Source organism: Planococcus citri, chromosome 2, assembly GCF_950023065.1.
Source record: "Planococcus citri chromosome 2, ihPlaCitr1.1, whole genome shotgun sequence".
NCBI classification, from domain to species: Eukaryota; Metazoa; Arthropoda; class Insecta; order Hemiptera; family Pseudococcidae; genus Planococcus; species Planococcus citri.
In genome coordinates, this window is record NC_088678.1 from 37,269,514 (window position 1) to 37,285,394 (window position 15,881).

Below are 15,881 nucleotides of genomic sequence, written 5' to 3' on the forward strand. Positions count from 1 at the left end.
GGAAAAAAAAAATGAAAAATTTTAAAACTCAAATTCTATAACTTAACGAAGCAGCAGGTCGACATAAATTTCGATGTGAATGTCGATACATCCACATCCGTCACTTTTGGATGCCTCATGTCCATGTCGATGTGAATTTCGACCCTGTGTGGAGCCAATTGTCAACACGAATGTAGATCAACATCAGTCGACAATTACATCGACAATTACCTCGACACAGGATCGAAATTCACATCGACATGTGGCATCCAAAAGTGACGGATGTGGATGGGTCGACATTCACATCAAAATTAGCATGGTCATTGTTGTACGGGTAGATGCTGTATAATAAAGATCGCTTCAATATGTGACGTCTTATTTCACTCGTGATGTACATAACAAATTGGCGACAATGATTTTAAATATGTTTTGCGTTCGGAATTTGTTTTTTTTCTGCAGCATGTGCTGGAATAATTTTTCAATTTTTCTGAATTTTTGCCCATAATGGACGCAAAACAGTTTAAAGAGCTACTCAAAACCCTTACTAGAGCAACTTAAACAAGGTTCAAATGAACCGCTTTATTCTCTGAACCAAGGTACTTACATATTATTTTTAGAGGAGAGTGTGTTTATATTCCAGTTGCCTTACATTCAAATATTCTCGAAGAGTTACATTCCACTCACATAGTTATAGTGAGAATGAAATGCCTTGCACCCTGCTATTGTTATTGGCCAAAAATTGACTTGGATATTGAAAACCTGGTTCGAAGTTGCGCATCTTGTGCCCCAAGTAAGAAAAATCCTCCCAAAATTTGAAATCATGTTTGGGAAGAACCTGATTATAACTTTAGATTGTGTACCTACATATGGACTATGCAGGCCCATTTCATGGCTATTATATATTTATTCTCGTAGATGCGAAGTCTAAATGGCCAGAAATTCGATAAACTCGCTCAGATCCTACTTCAAAAATTACCATGGATTTTCTAAATGACATATTTTCGAGCCATGGTTTTCCAGTCAATCTTGTCTCAGATAATGCCACCATTTTCAAGACTAAAGAATTTGAACAATTTTGTTTGAATTCTGGAATTACTCGAAAATTTATTGCCCCAGGGCACTCTTCTACAAATGGCCAGGCAGAAAGATTTGTCCAAACTATCAAACATGCTCTTAAAAATTGTCTTGAAAATTCAACTTCTTCTTTTCAAGGTTAATACAGCAAATTTTGTTTTGATATAGGGCTACTCTTCTTCAAAATGGTAAATCACCTTCAAAGGCATACTTGAATCCTTATGAATTCAACTCGATGCCCTTTGCCCCCTGCCCAACCCGAACCTCAAACTACACCACCAGTGAAACGATTTTTTCAAGTGGGGGAGAGAGCTTTCATACATATGAATGAAAAGTGGCAACCTGGAAGAGTCACTTCTCGCGTTGGAGCTCTGCACTGTAATGTTGTTACAGATCAAGGATTCCAAACAAAGAAGCATGTGGATCAATTATTGTGCTCAAATGCACCATCTCAGCGCCAAGTAACATTTTCAAAAGATCCAGATCCGGCTCTAGATCAACTTCAAAGGTCAACTCGGACTAGATAACCCCCTAATAGATTTTCCTATTAAGTGGGGGAGAACATTATATCCTTAGAATGAGTCATCGACTGGACAGCCTCTGGCTGAATGTTTAGTTTGATCATTAGTTACTTTAGTTCTCATATACTCGTAGATGCTGTATAATAAAGATCGCTTCAATATGTGACGTTTTATTTCACTCGCGATGTACATAACACCTATGGTCATAAAAAATGAATAAAACTTCTTCTTTCGGGTACGCCGCAAATTCATCGTGTTGCTCTCTAAAAAAATCAACCATTTTTGCTCAATTTTCGAACCCTTGTTTGCACCACCTCAAGTTTTACTATACAATCAAGCAACAGCAATCCTTTCAGTAGGTATATTCCTTCGAACCTCAAACAGCAACAGCAGTATAGTGAACAGAAAACACGCACAGGTAATTTGGGAAGGAGAAACCCATCACAGGAATGTCACAAAGATGCCAAAATGCAAAGAAAAACGTCATTCTCGAGCCACTTCACCTAATAAATACAGGGTCGAGTATAATAGTAGCGCTGCTGTTTAGTACAGGAATTCGGCTAAAAAAAATAAGAGGCAAAATCGTACTACTATAACAGAACTGTCACGACTTTTTAAATAATTAACGCCTTATTTTAATTAATTATTTTCGCGCTAGTTCGCTTTCTCGCTCCTTGCGTGCTACTTTAACAAAACTCACTTCTTCTTCGTATACTTCTCTCGTTCTGAATTACATCATAATTTTTACGTCAGACCAAATAAAAAGTTCGTCATCGCTTTTTCCAGTTCGTCTGAATTTTAATTGTTTAAATGTGTTTACTCATCGCAGAAACGTAATTATGATTTTAAGCGCTTGAAAATTTTGTCTTAAATACGAACGCATCTTTTCTCTCACTCGACCTCGTTAATAATTAAAACAATTCTGGTGTGTCTTTCCACTCTCCCACACCTCCCCCTTCAGAGTTCACCAGGTCTGTGCTTTCAGCCTCGCGTACATTTTTTTTTCTCTTTTTCACTCGACTCGCGTATAACAAATCGTATCAAAAACACAAATACTATAAGTCTCGCTTCTCTACCCCCCCCCCCCATCACCTCTGCCATTTTTCCAACTTAGCTCCTTTTATAGTCGGGTACGATATTCGTACACATTTTTAAACTCGAGTAAGTTTTTTAATTACAATATGTAAAAAAGTATAACGAAACATCAGCGTGGTAAATTTCACCCCGGGGAATCATTACCGCGTTGTACGCTTCGCAAGCGCATGTAAACTGATTACTTAACAGCGAGATTAGGTACAGTGAAAAAAAAAATCATTTACATTTTCACTCCTGGTGCTTGGCTTTTTCGCATACGTAGCTCTTTATTCTCGTATTTCATAATGAATGGGTAATAAGCTGAATAATCGAGTTCGAAAACGAATAAAATTATGCCTAAGTGAATCGATCGTACACAAGTTTTTTTTCACAAGATGGTTAGGTACTTTTACTTTCATCTTGGTGTTCTCTTTTTCTGCGCAGATTTACGGTCTTTCAAAAAAGATGTAATATTTTACAACGAACGTTGAAATTATACGATATTTTTTCCCCTTCATCTCCCTTCCCTGCTGTCTGGTTCCTGCTACGATATACCTTCGTATCGTACCTTCTACGTTCAACAGCCTCTTTAATAGAGGAAATACCGCAGTAATTTCCGGTAAGCTAAAAAATACCCTAGGGCTATGATATAATTTCCAAGACGAATAAATGCGCGAAATTTCCTATCGGTTTATCGTTTATTCTATCTCGTAGCTGAGAATTATTGTACAGTATACGAACTATACTAACGCAACACACCCGGGGAGAACAGAAACCCTCCCTGCTGTGTAGGAAATTTACTCATCGTCGGCATCGTATGTATGGCGAATCCGTTCAACAACGTGCAGGCATGGAATAGGTAGGTAGTTTGACATTTGGTCAAATTCATTCGCACAACTAATTTACGACGTCCTGGAAGGCGGCTCGACACGAAGAGCCGATTTTCATCCGGCCAATTTTTACACACCCTGCTAGCAAGTTTATTACTCTACTATTAGTCTCGGTTACCGATTTGTGGCCGATTGTTTTCCCTCTTGAAAAGGCAACGAGAATTATGGACGGTGCTGGATGGACAGTCGGAATGAAAATGGGTTTGTTATTGTTGTTGTGGATGTAGCGTTGAATTTGGAAATTTACGTAGGTAAGTGTATTGTTAGGTAAACATGAAGTATGAAATTGTTGTCATTTGGAAATCATGCTGAAATTTTGACATAATTCGTAGAATGGAAGTAACTGAATTGAGAATTTAATAATTTGTTGAATGATGAGATATAAGAAAAATGAATCATTCAGGTATTTCATATTTAAAAAAAATATTGAATAGGTATTTTGAGGAAAAAATACCAAAAAAATGATCGAGTAAAGTTTCCTTCATTGAATAAAATTTTTTAAAACGTGAATTAGGTATGTTTGTTGCCTAAAGCTTGGTTCTGAAATGTCATTGAAAAGAACTCTACAGGATTTTTTCCAAGTCTTCGGAAGTGTGGCAAAATATCAGAAAGTTATTGTCAAGAGCTTTTAGCACAGTTTCAACAATCTATCAATTTTTTCCCAAGTTCTCAACAAAAGTCAGACTTTATGTTTGAAAGCTCAACTTTATTGTAACCCAAGGCGTCAAAAATTTATCATTTTTTATGTATCAAAATTTGTAAAAATCGGTCGCAATATTGTTAAATGATAATTATGTAACAAATTGAATTCAATTTTTTCAAATGTTTGAAACTTGGACACATTGCCTACAAATATTAGAATAATTCAACAATTTTTTCCACATCAAATGTCACAGTGAAGCCAACTTGCAACCAGAATCTAACTTACCAAAAAATACAAATAATTTGTCAGAAATTATCATTACATAATACCCACTTGAACTAAAAAATATGCATAGTTCACAAAAGATTACCAATAATTTACCAAAAGTTATCAATATTTTACAAAAAATTACCAGTTCATCAAAATACAGTCTCTTTTGTAGTAAAGTTTTAAATCGTGATAATTTTTTGTTTCAAACTTAATGGCAAAGGATTCCCAGAAGGTTTGACGAGTGATTTTTGCGATGATTTGTGAAGCATTTCGGCGATGGACGTGGCAAAGAATTTCAACAAAGGACTCGCAAAAGATTTTGCAAAGGATTTCTGCAGACGATTCACAAAGGATTTCAGTGAAGAATTTTTGCGAATGGTTCAGTAAAATAATTTTGGCGAAAAAGTTGTGTGGGTGAAAGATTTTCGAAAGATTCAGCGAAGGATTTTGGCAACGAATTAATATGTAAGTACGTATGAAGGATTCTGATGAAAAAAAGGATTCGTGTATAATTTTGGCGACGAATTTGGAAAGGATTCATCACTGATAAAAACTTTTTCATATATTTTACAAGGTTTCAAAGTATTGACAAGATATCAGAAAGTCATTTTCGAAAACAATTTATTGATTCTTTTAAAAATGTCAACACCGGAATTTGAGATCTAAAAGACAAATCCTCGGCGCAAACAAAAAAAAATTACGGTTGTTGGTAATTTACCAAAAGTTACCAGTAGACTACGTTAATTTGATCAAATTTTAATAATTTTCATGAGAAATGGGTTTTTAACATTTCAAAAATTCGTCAAAAATCGAGAAATCTATTTCAGCGCTTGTTGAGATGATCAGGATACCTCCCTTGCTAGATAAATTAGAAACAAAATTGAACATTCTTGACAATCAAAAACTAATCTACATGACGATCATATTTACGGTAAACAGATTAGGCAATTTTATCAACAACTTGTAATTCTTATTCCTAAAAAACGCGAAGTATCTACGGCATGCAGATCAAGCAGGCAACTTCTTTGACATATAATTCAGAACCTTTATTTACAACATAAAACAAATTTTGCAGTACCAAAATCAACAATAATAATTGCAAACCATGACAAGGAAGAGATGAAGATTTGACCGAATTCAATAATATTAATTTTTTCTGGTGATTTCACACTAATTTTTCTGTAATAATTCAAAATATCCTGGAGTACAACTTTTAGAAGCGATTTACCAAAATTAGGATTTTTTTTGGTTGTGATTTTACATGATTTTTTTCGTCGCAATTCTTGATGACTTTCTTTGGGAGATTTTTGGCTCAGGACTGATCTAAAATTTTATATTTTGTTGATTCAGTTCAGAATTTTGTCATGATTTTAAATGAATTTTTTAATGGTGATTCAGAGTAAATTTTCTGTAGCAATTCCAAATTAATTTTTTCGTCATGATTTTGAATTTTGAATTGAGTTTTTAATGCTGAATTCTATGTTGTTGGTTTCTTTTTTGGGAGGAGGATGATTCCGAATGATTTTTTTAGTGACATATGCAAGGAGAGAGCGAAGGGGGCTATTGCCCCCCCCCACCTCGAGCGAAAATTCAAAGTAAAACATGCAAAAATAGACACGTTTTGGATCCATTTTTTTCAAAAAATTTTCGTTCACGCTTCACTTGAGCAGTAATTTTTCCTTCGTTTCCATTAAATCCAAGTTTTTGAAAAATTGCGCCCATTTCGATTTTTCCTAAAAATCTGCTTTTGTCTCCACTCCCTCAGGCATGAAATCCACTATTCAATTTTTTAAGTGACCTTAGTGACTGAAAAAATAGCAAAAAAGGGGCCAAAAATCTGAAAAAAGTAACCAAAATTTTGAGAAATGAGAGCAAAGTATAATTATGTATATGTATTACGTTATTCGAGGAGCCCGCATAAGGATCTAATGCACCCCCCTCCCCTGGTCGATCTTTCTGGACATTTTTTTTTTCAAGTGCTAAAGTGCCTTTTTCGATTTTTGGCGAATTTTTAAAAACCAGGCCAAAAATGAGGGAAAAAATCAAATTTTACCAAATTGACCAAGAAAGCTGAAATTTGGGATATGCCCTATTTTCGACACGCCAAATCGATTAAAAACTGTTTCAACCCGTTTTGAGCAGTTCTGGAGCCTCTAGCAGATTTTTGAAACTCGAAATTCATTCCGCAAACTAATTTTGAAACGCCACGAAGCCGACTGGAGGTGGATCTCAAGTCGTTTTAGAACCTCTAGCGACTTTTTGGAAATTACTGGAGCTTCCAGTAGATTTTTGAAACTTGAAATTTACCAAACCTTCATCAAATGGAGATGGGAAGCCGAAATTCATTTTGTAAACCAATTTTAATACGCCACGAAGTCGACTGCTGGTGGGTTTAAAGTCTTTCTGGAGCGGCGGAGCCTCCAGCGATTTTTTGAAAGGTTGTATGGCGTTTTTTGGAAAATTGAAATTTTCAAAAAGTAGCTGGGAGCTTAAAAACCATTTGAAACCACCATGTAATCGACTTAATCTCGTATTGAAATTAGTTAGCGAAGTAAATTTCAGCTTGCTAACTTCATTTGATAAAATGTTGTGGGAATACCAAGTTTCAAAAATCTGGTGACTCCAGTAGGTTTCAAAAAGTCGCTGGAGGCTCCAAAACGACTTGAAATCCACCTGCAGTCGACTTCGTAGCCCATTGAAATTAGTTCGCAGGATGAATTTCGGCTTTCCATCTTCATTTTTGATAAACTTTTGGGAAATTTCGAGTTTCAAAAATCTGCTGGAGGCTCCAGAACTGCTCAAAACGGATTGAAATAGTCTTCAATCGGTTTGGGATGTCGAAAATGGGGTATATCCCAAATTTCAGCTTTCTTGGTCATATTTGGTAAAATTTTGATTTTTTTCCCCTCATTTTTGGCCTAAAGATTTTCAAATATTCACCAAGAATCGAAAAAAGCACTTCAGCACTTGAAATTCTGACAAGTGATAATTAATTACCTGATCTTTTGATCTACCTCTGTAAGGTTTAGAAAATATCGGCCCCAACCAATCACATTGTCTTACATTTGTAGTGTTGAACAGTTGATTTTTAATTCTTTTTATGATGATTCTGAAGGATTTTCATGAAAAATATTGATCATTTCCTAAAATTTTGCACTTTTTCTTTTTTACACGACAAATCTTTTGAAAAAGTGACCAAAGTTACTTTTTTTGGACATTCTCGCCGAAATAGTGACAAAAGTGACTTGCAAGTGAAATAAGTGACTACCTAAGTCACTTTTTAAGTGACCGAATTTCATGCCTGCCCCCCCCCCCATCCTTGAGAAAATCCTTGCTACGCCACCAATTTTTTTATTATTTCAAATTCATTCATACTTTTGCTGATGATTTACTTGGATTTTTTCGTGATTTCAACTGAACTTTATGGTAGCAATTTTTGATTAATTTTTCTACTGGTGAATCGTGAATCTTGGAATATATTTCTTGAGGACGATTCAGAATATAAGGTTTTTCGCGACGTCTTATAGCATTCAGTTTTCTTTAGTGATTTTGAATTGATCCTTCTGTTTATAGAAATTCTCGAATTCATTTCATTTCAATTAAAATATACCTAGTCAAAATTTGTCGAATTAAAAATAATTTGGCAATGCTCACCGATAATGGTCAAATTATAACGGAAGCTTCTGGTAGCCGAATTTCTGAAATCCACTCTGCATCTGTACACGCCTTGATCATGTCTACGGATATCTTCCACCACCAAACTAGCCGGCTCGGAAAGTGTACGAAAGTGTGCCCTTGACCCGAACACTTCAGGAGCAGAATTATGATGAGCTTGGTTCAATGGCATTCCACGAACATCGAAGCTGCAAAAACAAAACAAAACAAAATCAATCAAGATAGACATCGATGAAACTCGAATGACCAATTAAGCTTTCAATCAATAAGTGTAAAGGATGGTAATCAAGGGCAAACACACCTTTCACTTCAATACCATCAACGATCACTCAATAGACTTAGCTCCTCTCCCTGTCTCATGCATATAGTCTCTACAGTGTGGTAGTCGTATGTACTCGTACATATAAGGCAAAACCTTGGCTTTTCTCGCACACATAGGCATCATCGATGTTGGGTAGTGGGTACGTGTAGGCCGCACGCGGCCGTCAAAATAAAAGACGATTCACGTATACGGCGTTATTGTTATTTAATCCGTGCGGCCCGAGAAAGGGATGTAGTAATTTATTTTAGTATAGATTAACGCCGGGCGGAATTGTACCCTTACGAAAAGGAAATTTAATAGTGTAACAAGAACAATGGTCATAAGCTATGCGGTATAGCTAACCGAAACTACATTAATTAGAGCTCGCCTTTTCGCTATTTTCTCTACGGCAATGGCGAGGACGGCGATGGCGGTGGCACAGTCAGCACTAGAGAAAGCCAACGAGCTGCGGGGTTTAGCTCAGCTTCTCCACAATATACGAGTATACGACGAGTATATAAGGATACACAACAATTCGCTTGGTTTCACGACGCGCTCTCTGCGCCAACAACCAGAAAACCAACGTCTTGATTCGGGAAATTCTATTTTCTTACGCCGCGCCGCCGTTGTTGCCGTTGTAGTAATAACTGCGTTTGTGCGAAATTTATTCGCTCAGTTGAGTTTCCGCTAAGAGAGAGAGGATTACTCTCTATTTCTTTGCGCCATGTTTCAGGCCGCGCCACAGAGAAGCAGCGGTAACGTTTTTATACTTATACAACGTCGGTGTGTCGGTGGTGTTTATTTTTACCGCTTGTCTCATTCTTGTCGTTTATTCCTCTATTTATAAAAGTATCTTATATACATGAGCTTACACCATATCGTCTCCGTGTATAAGCGTATTTGCCAAATACAATTATACCGGCGACGTGGCGTATTCTTTTCCCTCCGGAACTTCATCTCGGGGTTAATCCTTTTCAGGGCTATTACGTTCGTTTAAATTTTATTCCCCTTTTACATTTTATTCTTCTCGATTCCAACTCTCTACACACAAACAGAATCCTTATACAGCGAATATCTTCCAAAGATTATACCAACACCAGCGTCTCAATTAACGCCAACTCTTCTAAGCAAGAAGTCAACTCTCTCGCAGACTTTCTCCTCTATACTTACTCGGGGTTCAAAAATCTGGCCAACCAATTCGACATTCTTGGTCGTCGTCGTCTCATCGCTAAATACACACTTTAATACACACACAGAGACGAACACAACACAACAAGGGGAAAAAACTCATCAGCCGAAGCTCAAAAACACGCCACCATTCAAGCATACGAATTCGTTCAAAGATTACCAGCAAGCAACGCAAGAAAAAGTTTATTTAATTTCAAAAAATTAAGGAAGAAGTAATGAAAACGTCCTTGTAATCTTAAATAACGGCGAGATTAAAAGTAAATGATGATTACGAACTATACAGAAGAAAAGAGTAAAGAAAGATCGGACAAAAAAAAAAGAACACACCGAGGGAAGGGAATACTGTGTAAGAGAAGAAAAGAGCAAAGTAAAATAAAAGATGAACCATTTCCGTTCACAAGGCGCATTTACAGTTGGAGAAAGGAGCAAAAAAAATGAGAAGAAAGCTTTGACAGCCAGTAGTCTCGAAATAGAAGGCAAGGGATTCGCTTTCAACACTAATCAACCCTTACGAGAAACTTATAAAAAGAGGTTCAATTTCTCTTTTTGCCTCTCTCTCGCTCTTTCGTTTTCTGCTTTACCACAGGTGAAAATTATTTTTCCGACCTTTTTATATTCGCAAAGATTTTCTTTCAGCTTTTTGCAGTTCTTACACTTTCATTATTTTCATCGGAGACATTTCCCAGTTTCTTTTACGTTCGAATAAGAAGTTTTTCCTATAAAATATCAGAGTTATGACGATTTTCCGTGAAAATCTTCTCTTTTATCCGTTTCGCCGCACTGGCACCTCGCCTTCGCCAAATCTAAAAGGCGACTATCGTATTTGCTCGAGCTCTATACAGAGCAGAAAAAAAACCACCCGACACAAGCTCCGGAGAAAAACCAGCTCGCCAAATTTGGTAATAAATTATCGGCTTTTTATAACATTTCGCTCAAAGAAATTCTTACGCACAGCAATGCTAAAGTTTGATTAAAAAATCATTCGAATTTTAACGCAGCAGCAGCACTGTAGCATCACAGTAGCCAGAGCCACAGAGATAGAACGTATCATCATTATATCTCGTGGCAATTTTGTTCAGTTTGCTATCTACTTTTTCTACGTAAGTACAACTCGAGAGTTGTTAAAAAAAATAAGCCTATTTTTTCCAAAAAGAAGAAAAAGAGAGTAAAGCAGGCAGCTCACTTCCTCGACGAAATTTATACCTAGATACGTCCTATTCGTGCTACCTACATACACCAATTCACAACTCCCGCAACAATTAATTTCAATTTTTACGAAAATTGATCTGTTTAAATACGTATTTCACCGCACAATAAATTCTCTCCGATATTTAATTAATCAATATTGAAAAGTTTCATCCTTCAGACATTCAATTATTTGAAATTTCATTCGCCATACTTGAATCCTTTCATTACAGCGTCAATGAACAATATTCTGCGAAATTTATTCGCGTCGTAAAATTAATCGAATTCAAATTACGTAGTTTTTCTTTTCGCTTCTTTTTCTGCCAGTGAAAAATCTAATTAATCTACGTTGAATAATTTTCTACGATTTCGTGCATTAATTAATTTAGAATTATTCCTCGGCGAAAAACGTAAGTAGGTATTTAATAGATCAAATATAGCTACCGGATGGGTTAGGTACCTACTGCAGTTGTAGAAAAACTGACAAAAGAGAAGGAACGAAATCACTGATACGAATTTTTGAAAAATACATTCAAAACGGATGATATTCAAGGGGCAGGGAGGAGGGAGCAACGGAGCATAAATAAAAAGTACTCTTATGTTCAGATTTTGATTTTTTTTTCAGGAACGAAATTATTAATTGAGTATTTTTAAGAAATGCAATCAAAATACTTGATATTCAAGCGAGAGGCCGATAAGGAGGAAGAAAAGGAAAAGTAAGATTTTTATGCTTGTCTCTTGTTTTTTTTTCTTCAATATTGTATGTAGCATCATATATCTGTCAATTTTTAAGCAAATGTTCTTAAATTTGGGAGGATATAGGCTCATTCTAAAGTAATTTATTAAAGGTTAGGTATTCCCGGGTAAAATAGGTGAAATTCCCCTGTCCTTGGATTTTTGAAATTTTGATGAAACATTGTTGGATACCGTTGAAAAAAATTTTCGAGCCAAAAAATTCCCCCACCCCACCCCACCCCCTTGACCACAATGGCGAAAAAACGCATTTTTCGGGGAAAAAATCATACTTCAACGAGTTTTGAATAAGACATTTTGAATTCACCCCAAAACATATACTCGTAGAAGATTTTTTCAAAAATTTTTGGCTCCGGGAGGGGGGAGGGGAAGTTGAAATATTGACAAACGAAAATTTGAAACCGACATATCTCCAAACCTAATTCAAGCACACATTCAATTTTTTTTTCTTTCAAAAATACATCTGCATGAGTACAACAATTGTTTTTTTTTTCAAATTTTTTCTCCAGGTAGGCCATTTTCAAAAAACTCAAAAAGCTCTCAAGAATGTGCTTTTTGTGTCACTTTTGAAAACAAATAAAAAATACAACAGCTTTGAAAGATATCCTGCAATAAAAAATAGCATTTGCAATTATTTTGTACGCAGGTTGTTCTCTAAAAAAAGTCAATGTTATGAGGAAACATTTTGAACTACCCCTCCCCCCCTCAAAAAAATCAGTGAAATTATGATATTTTTTAGCGTGCATTGTTCTGCTTAAGTAGCAATTTTTACTATTTTTTAAACAGTCTCAGGTATCTGAGCTCTGCAGGCGATTTCTAGTCTAGATACAGATGCTGAGATTCATAACCCTGAGAGTTCAGGGTCCTGAAACTATCTGTTTATTCTGTTTATACATGTGAATCAAAGGGTTCATTCGATTTTTTGTTTCATGCATTCAATAATTTATTGTTCTCCATAGTCCTATCTGACCATGTTTGGCGGATTTTTTTTATATTTTTGGCGTAAGACTCTCGCAATAGAATTTTTAGATCATCGTCTTGCTCCTAACCTCTCCAAAAAGCGCATGCGATTGAAGTTTTTGTTGAAATAGTAGTTTTCAGTCGAATTTGCATCCAACATGAAAGTCAAATCTCTAAGAATAATCTTCGCCTCATGGGGACCTATTATAGAGGAGGACAAGAGGGCATTACGTGTACCAAATTTTTTTAAGCCGCGAATTTTTTTTTGTTTTATTTTATGACATCCGACATTTTGGCCTTTAACGCCAACAATCCAATAACAAAAATTAAATTAACAAATAATAGAAATTTTCTTCTTTTAAAATTAAAAATTCAACTGAAGATATCTTGAAACAATAAATTGAAATCTGTGGCGAATTGTAAGTTGAAGGGGAGGATGCCAAAAAATTATAATTCTGGCTTTTAAACGTTTTCAAACATCAGCTCCAAAACTAGAAATCGTAAAACATTACTTACTTAGGTACTGATTAGACAATTTTAAATACCTATATTAGCTCATTTTGAAATAAAAAAAGGTCAAATTACGTGTTATGTTGAAATACGTCGATTTCGTGAGTTTTTTCGGTCATTCTCCAAGAGAGCAGGTGGAAACTAAATTTGAAAGTGTCCAAATTTAATTCTCACGTCCTTGGTTGAGATTTTGAAAATTCGTGGGAAAAATACAAGCAATTTTCAATGGACAGTTACGTCTTATTTGGATTGTTCTGAAAAAGTGATTTGGGCAGTTCTGAGCAGAAAAATTTATAATTCGGAAACCATATCACTTTTGAACAGAAATCCTGAGTTTTGATCAAAAATATTTCTTCCTCATAAGAGATCATAATTACCTATTCCAAAACTAATGAATCAGAATACTTCGTGTTTCGATCCAAAGCATTATTAACTCTTCAAGTTTTTAATGACTTTTTACAAATTTTTTTAAATATCTGAACCGTGATTTTATCATGCTAATTTTTGCCAATTCAAAAAGTATGATGAAGACGCCATTTTTGACCGTGGTGATAATTTTTTGGCAACAAAATTGATAAGTTTTCGACCATCTAATTAGATTTTCTAAAATAAGCAGTGATTAACAGATTCTCATCCGCTCAGGAGAACCCTAAAAAAATCGCAGACATTAATACCAATTAAAAATCATTCTCGGCGGAAGGGTAAGTATCGCGTTTCTCGGACTAGCACGGTAAATTCAAATCAGCCGCGTTTTGCTTTTATAATAGCCGAAGTAAACGAGCTTCGCAATCAGGAAACTAATCTAAGAAAATTATTACCGCAGAATTGATGTCATAAATCGGGCAAACTATTAAACTTGAATATAAACTTATCTATAATTACACGACTGTGAAATTGTGCGAGTCGTTAAAATTAAAACCAAAACTAAGCTTCTTCGGTGTACTACAGCAGCTTTCTCTAGCACCTCGTCTGCTCCTCATCGTCGTGCATCTTATCTAAGCCACGTTATACGCGTCAAGTTCTCTCGCTCACTCTCTCTTTCTCATCTCTCTGTGTGTTTGAGTCTTATACCGAAGTGTACAAAATACACGTAAATCTGTATCAGACCGTTTCTTATTCCAGTCATCTCAGAGGTAGAACGATTTCGCCTTCGTATAAATACTCGTACACTACCGTTGCTGCGCTTGTGCTTCTCTCAAAATGCCAACCATAACGTCTTCATGTACAGTACGGCATATAACCTTGTACCCTTTTATAACATTCTCCTTGGCGATGTCGAAATACCTCGCTTTGCCTTTGTACTACACGGCGGCCGTCGACATAAAAACCTTAATTTCTTTTCTCAATATTATCCCGAAATAGTCCACTTTTCGTATCAGATTTTTCTCCCTATACCAGTTTAGTGCGCAATTAAAATAATAAATGAGCTTGATTTTCTAATCTGGATACGCGACCGTGTGCGCAATAACGTGAAATTTTCATCGTATTCTTATCTATGGAAATACCTACGTTAGAATGACGCCAAACCGCGGCCCACAGCTTTAATTTTTTTCCTACCCGCCAGCCATCCCTCTTTCTGTTTTGGTCGCGTTTCCGCGGGCCTTTGGTTTTTCTTATGACGAGAGAGACGGACGCGAAAGCGCGTTAATTTTACGCGTCTTCGTTCGCGCGTCTTGGAACGTCTTTAACGATAAAAATTAATTAAACGTATCGTTTCATATTTTTACGACATCGTCTTCTTTCTGGCATCGTAAAATTTTACGTCAGCTGGATTCGCCTTTTCTATGGTACTATTCGAGGCATTCGGTTTACAAGATGAAAGTTTATACGTAAGCTGGCTGCGAGCAAATTTTGATGGAAAATTTTCTCGCGAAAAATACTCCTCTGGATTGAAAAGAAAACCTTGACGTTGTTCAGAAAGGTGTAGCTGAGTGAAAGAAATGAATAAATTGAGAAAATGTTGACAGTCGAGATGTATATAATAAATAAGTATGGAAAGGTTCTAATATTGAGGGCTTATTTAGCACGGATTTTTAATCTGAATTTAGACATTCGCGCATTTTTTTGGTTCGAAATATTCAATTATTTTGAACAAAATGATTGTGTAAAACCTTTCAAGGGGGAACACCTGAGGTACGATACCTTCACGAAAAATGTGATTCGAATCATGGATCACGAATGACATGCTCAAAAAGAGGGATTCAACTTATTTTCACGAATCAACGATTCCAATCATGTGCAATTTTTTATTCATTTTTTATTCAACATGTGTTTTTTTTTTGTAGGAAATGCTGCGTATAAATAAATTTGTTCGATTGTTTCATCTGTGTGATTAATGAAATACTTAGCAGTGAAATTTGGATAGTTAAAAATCGATTAAAATTACATAAAAACACAAAGATATCCTTAAATCATTGAAAATCAGCAGAAACTGATGAAATCTCATCAGAATTCAGCAGAGTTTACAAAAAATTAAAATCATAAAAAATTATAAAATTCAGTAAAATTTGACAAAATTTTGCAAAAATTGAATAAAACGTCATTAACACACGTTAAGTAGGTACTTACAACGCAAAAAAATATTTTTAAAAAATATAAAGATATGTACAATCACAAAAAAATAATCAATCGGAAAAATTTGATAATTTTTTTTTAGCTTCAAAAAAATGTAAATATGTAAAAAAAAAAAAAAAGGAACATGTAGGCAGAGCTGAGTTTCTCAATAGGCGACAGTGGATTAGGTCATCTAGAACGGAATAATTGAAGTGTAGTGGAATTTTCGAATTTTCAATTGTCAATGTTGTAATTTCTTTTACGTGATAGAAAATTTTTTAAATAAAATAGGTAACAATAAATTG

General features: G+C 35.5%; 1 protein-coding gene across 2 annotated transcripts in view; it reads right to left on the bottom strand.

Annotated features, from left to right (window-relative positions):
* The window catches only part of LOC135835650 (synaptogenesis protein syg-2-like), a 494,360-nt gene that overhangs the window by 142,778 nt on the left and 335,701 nt on the right, over positions 1-15,881 (bottom strand). For both annotated transcript variants that reach the window (XM_065350008.1, XM_065350007.1), the window contains exon 3: positions 8,106-8,314. In XM_065350008.1, coding sequence (XP_065206080.1) covers positions 8,106-8,314 — 209 coding nt within the window. The remainder of the gene's footprint in view (positions 1-8,105; positions 8,315-15,881) is intronic.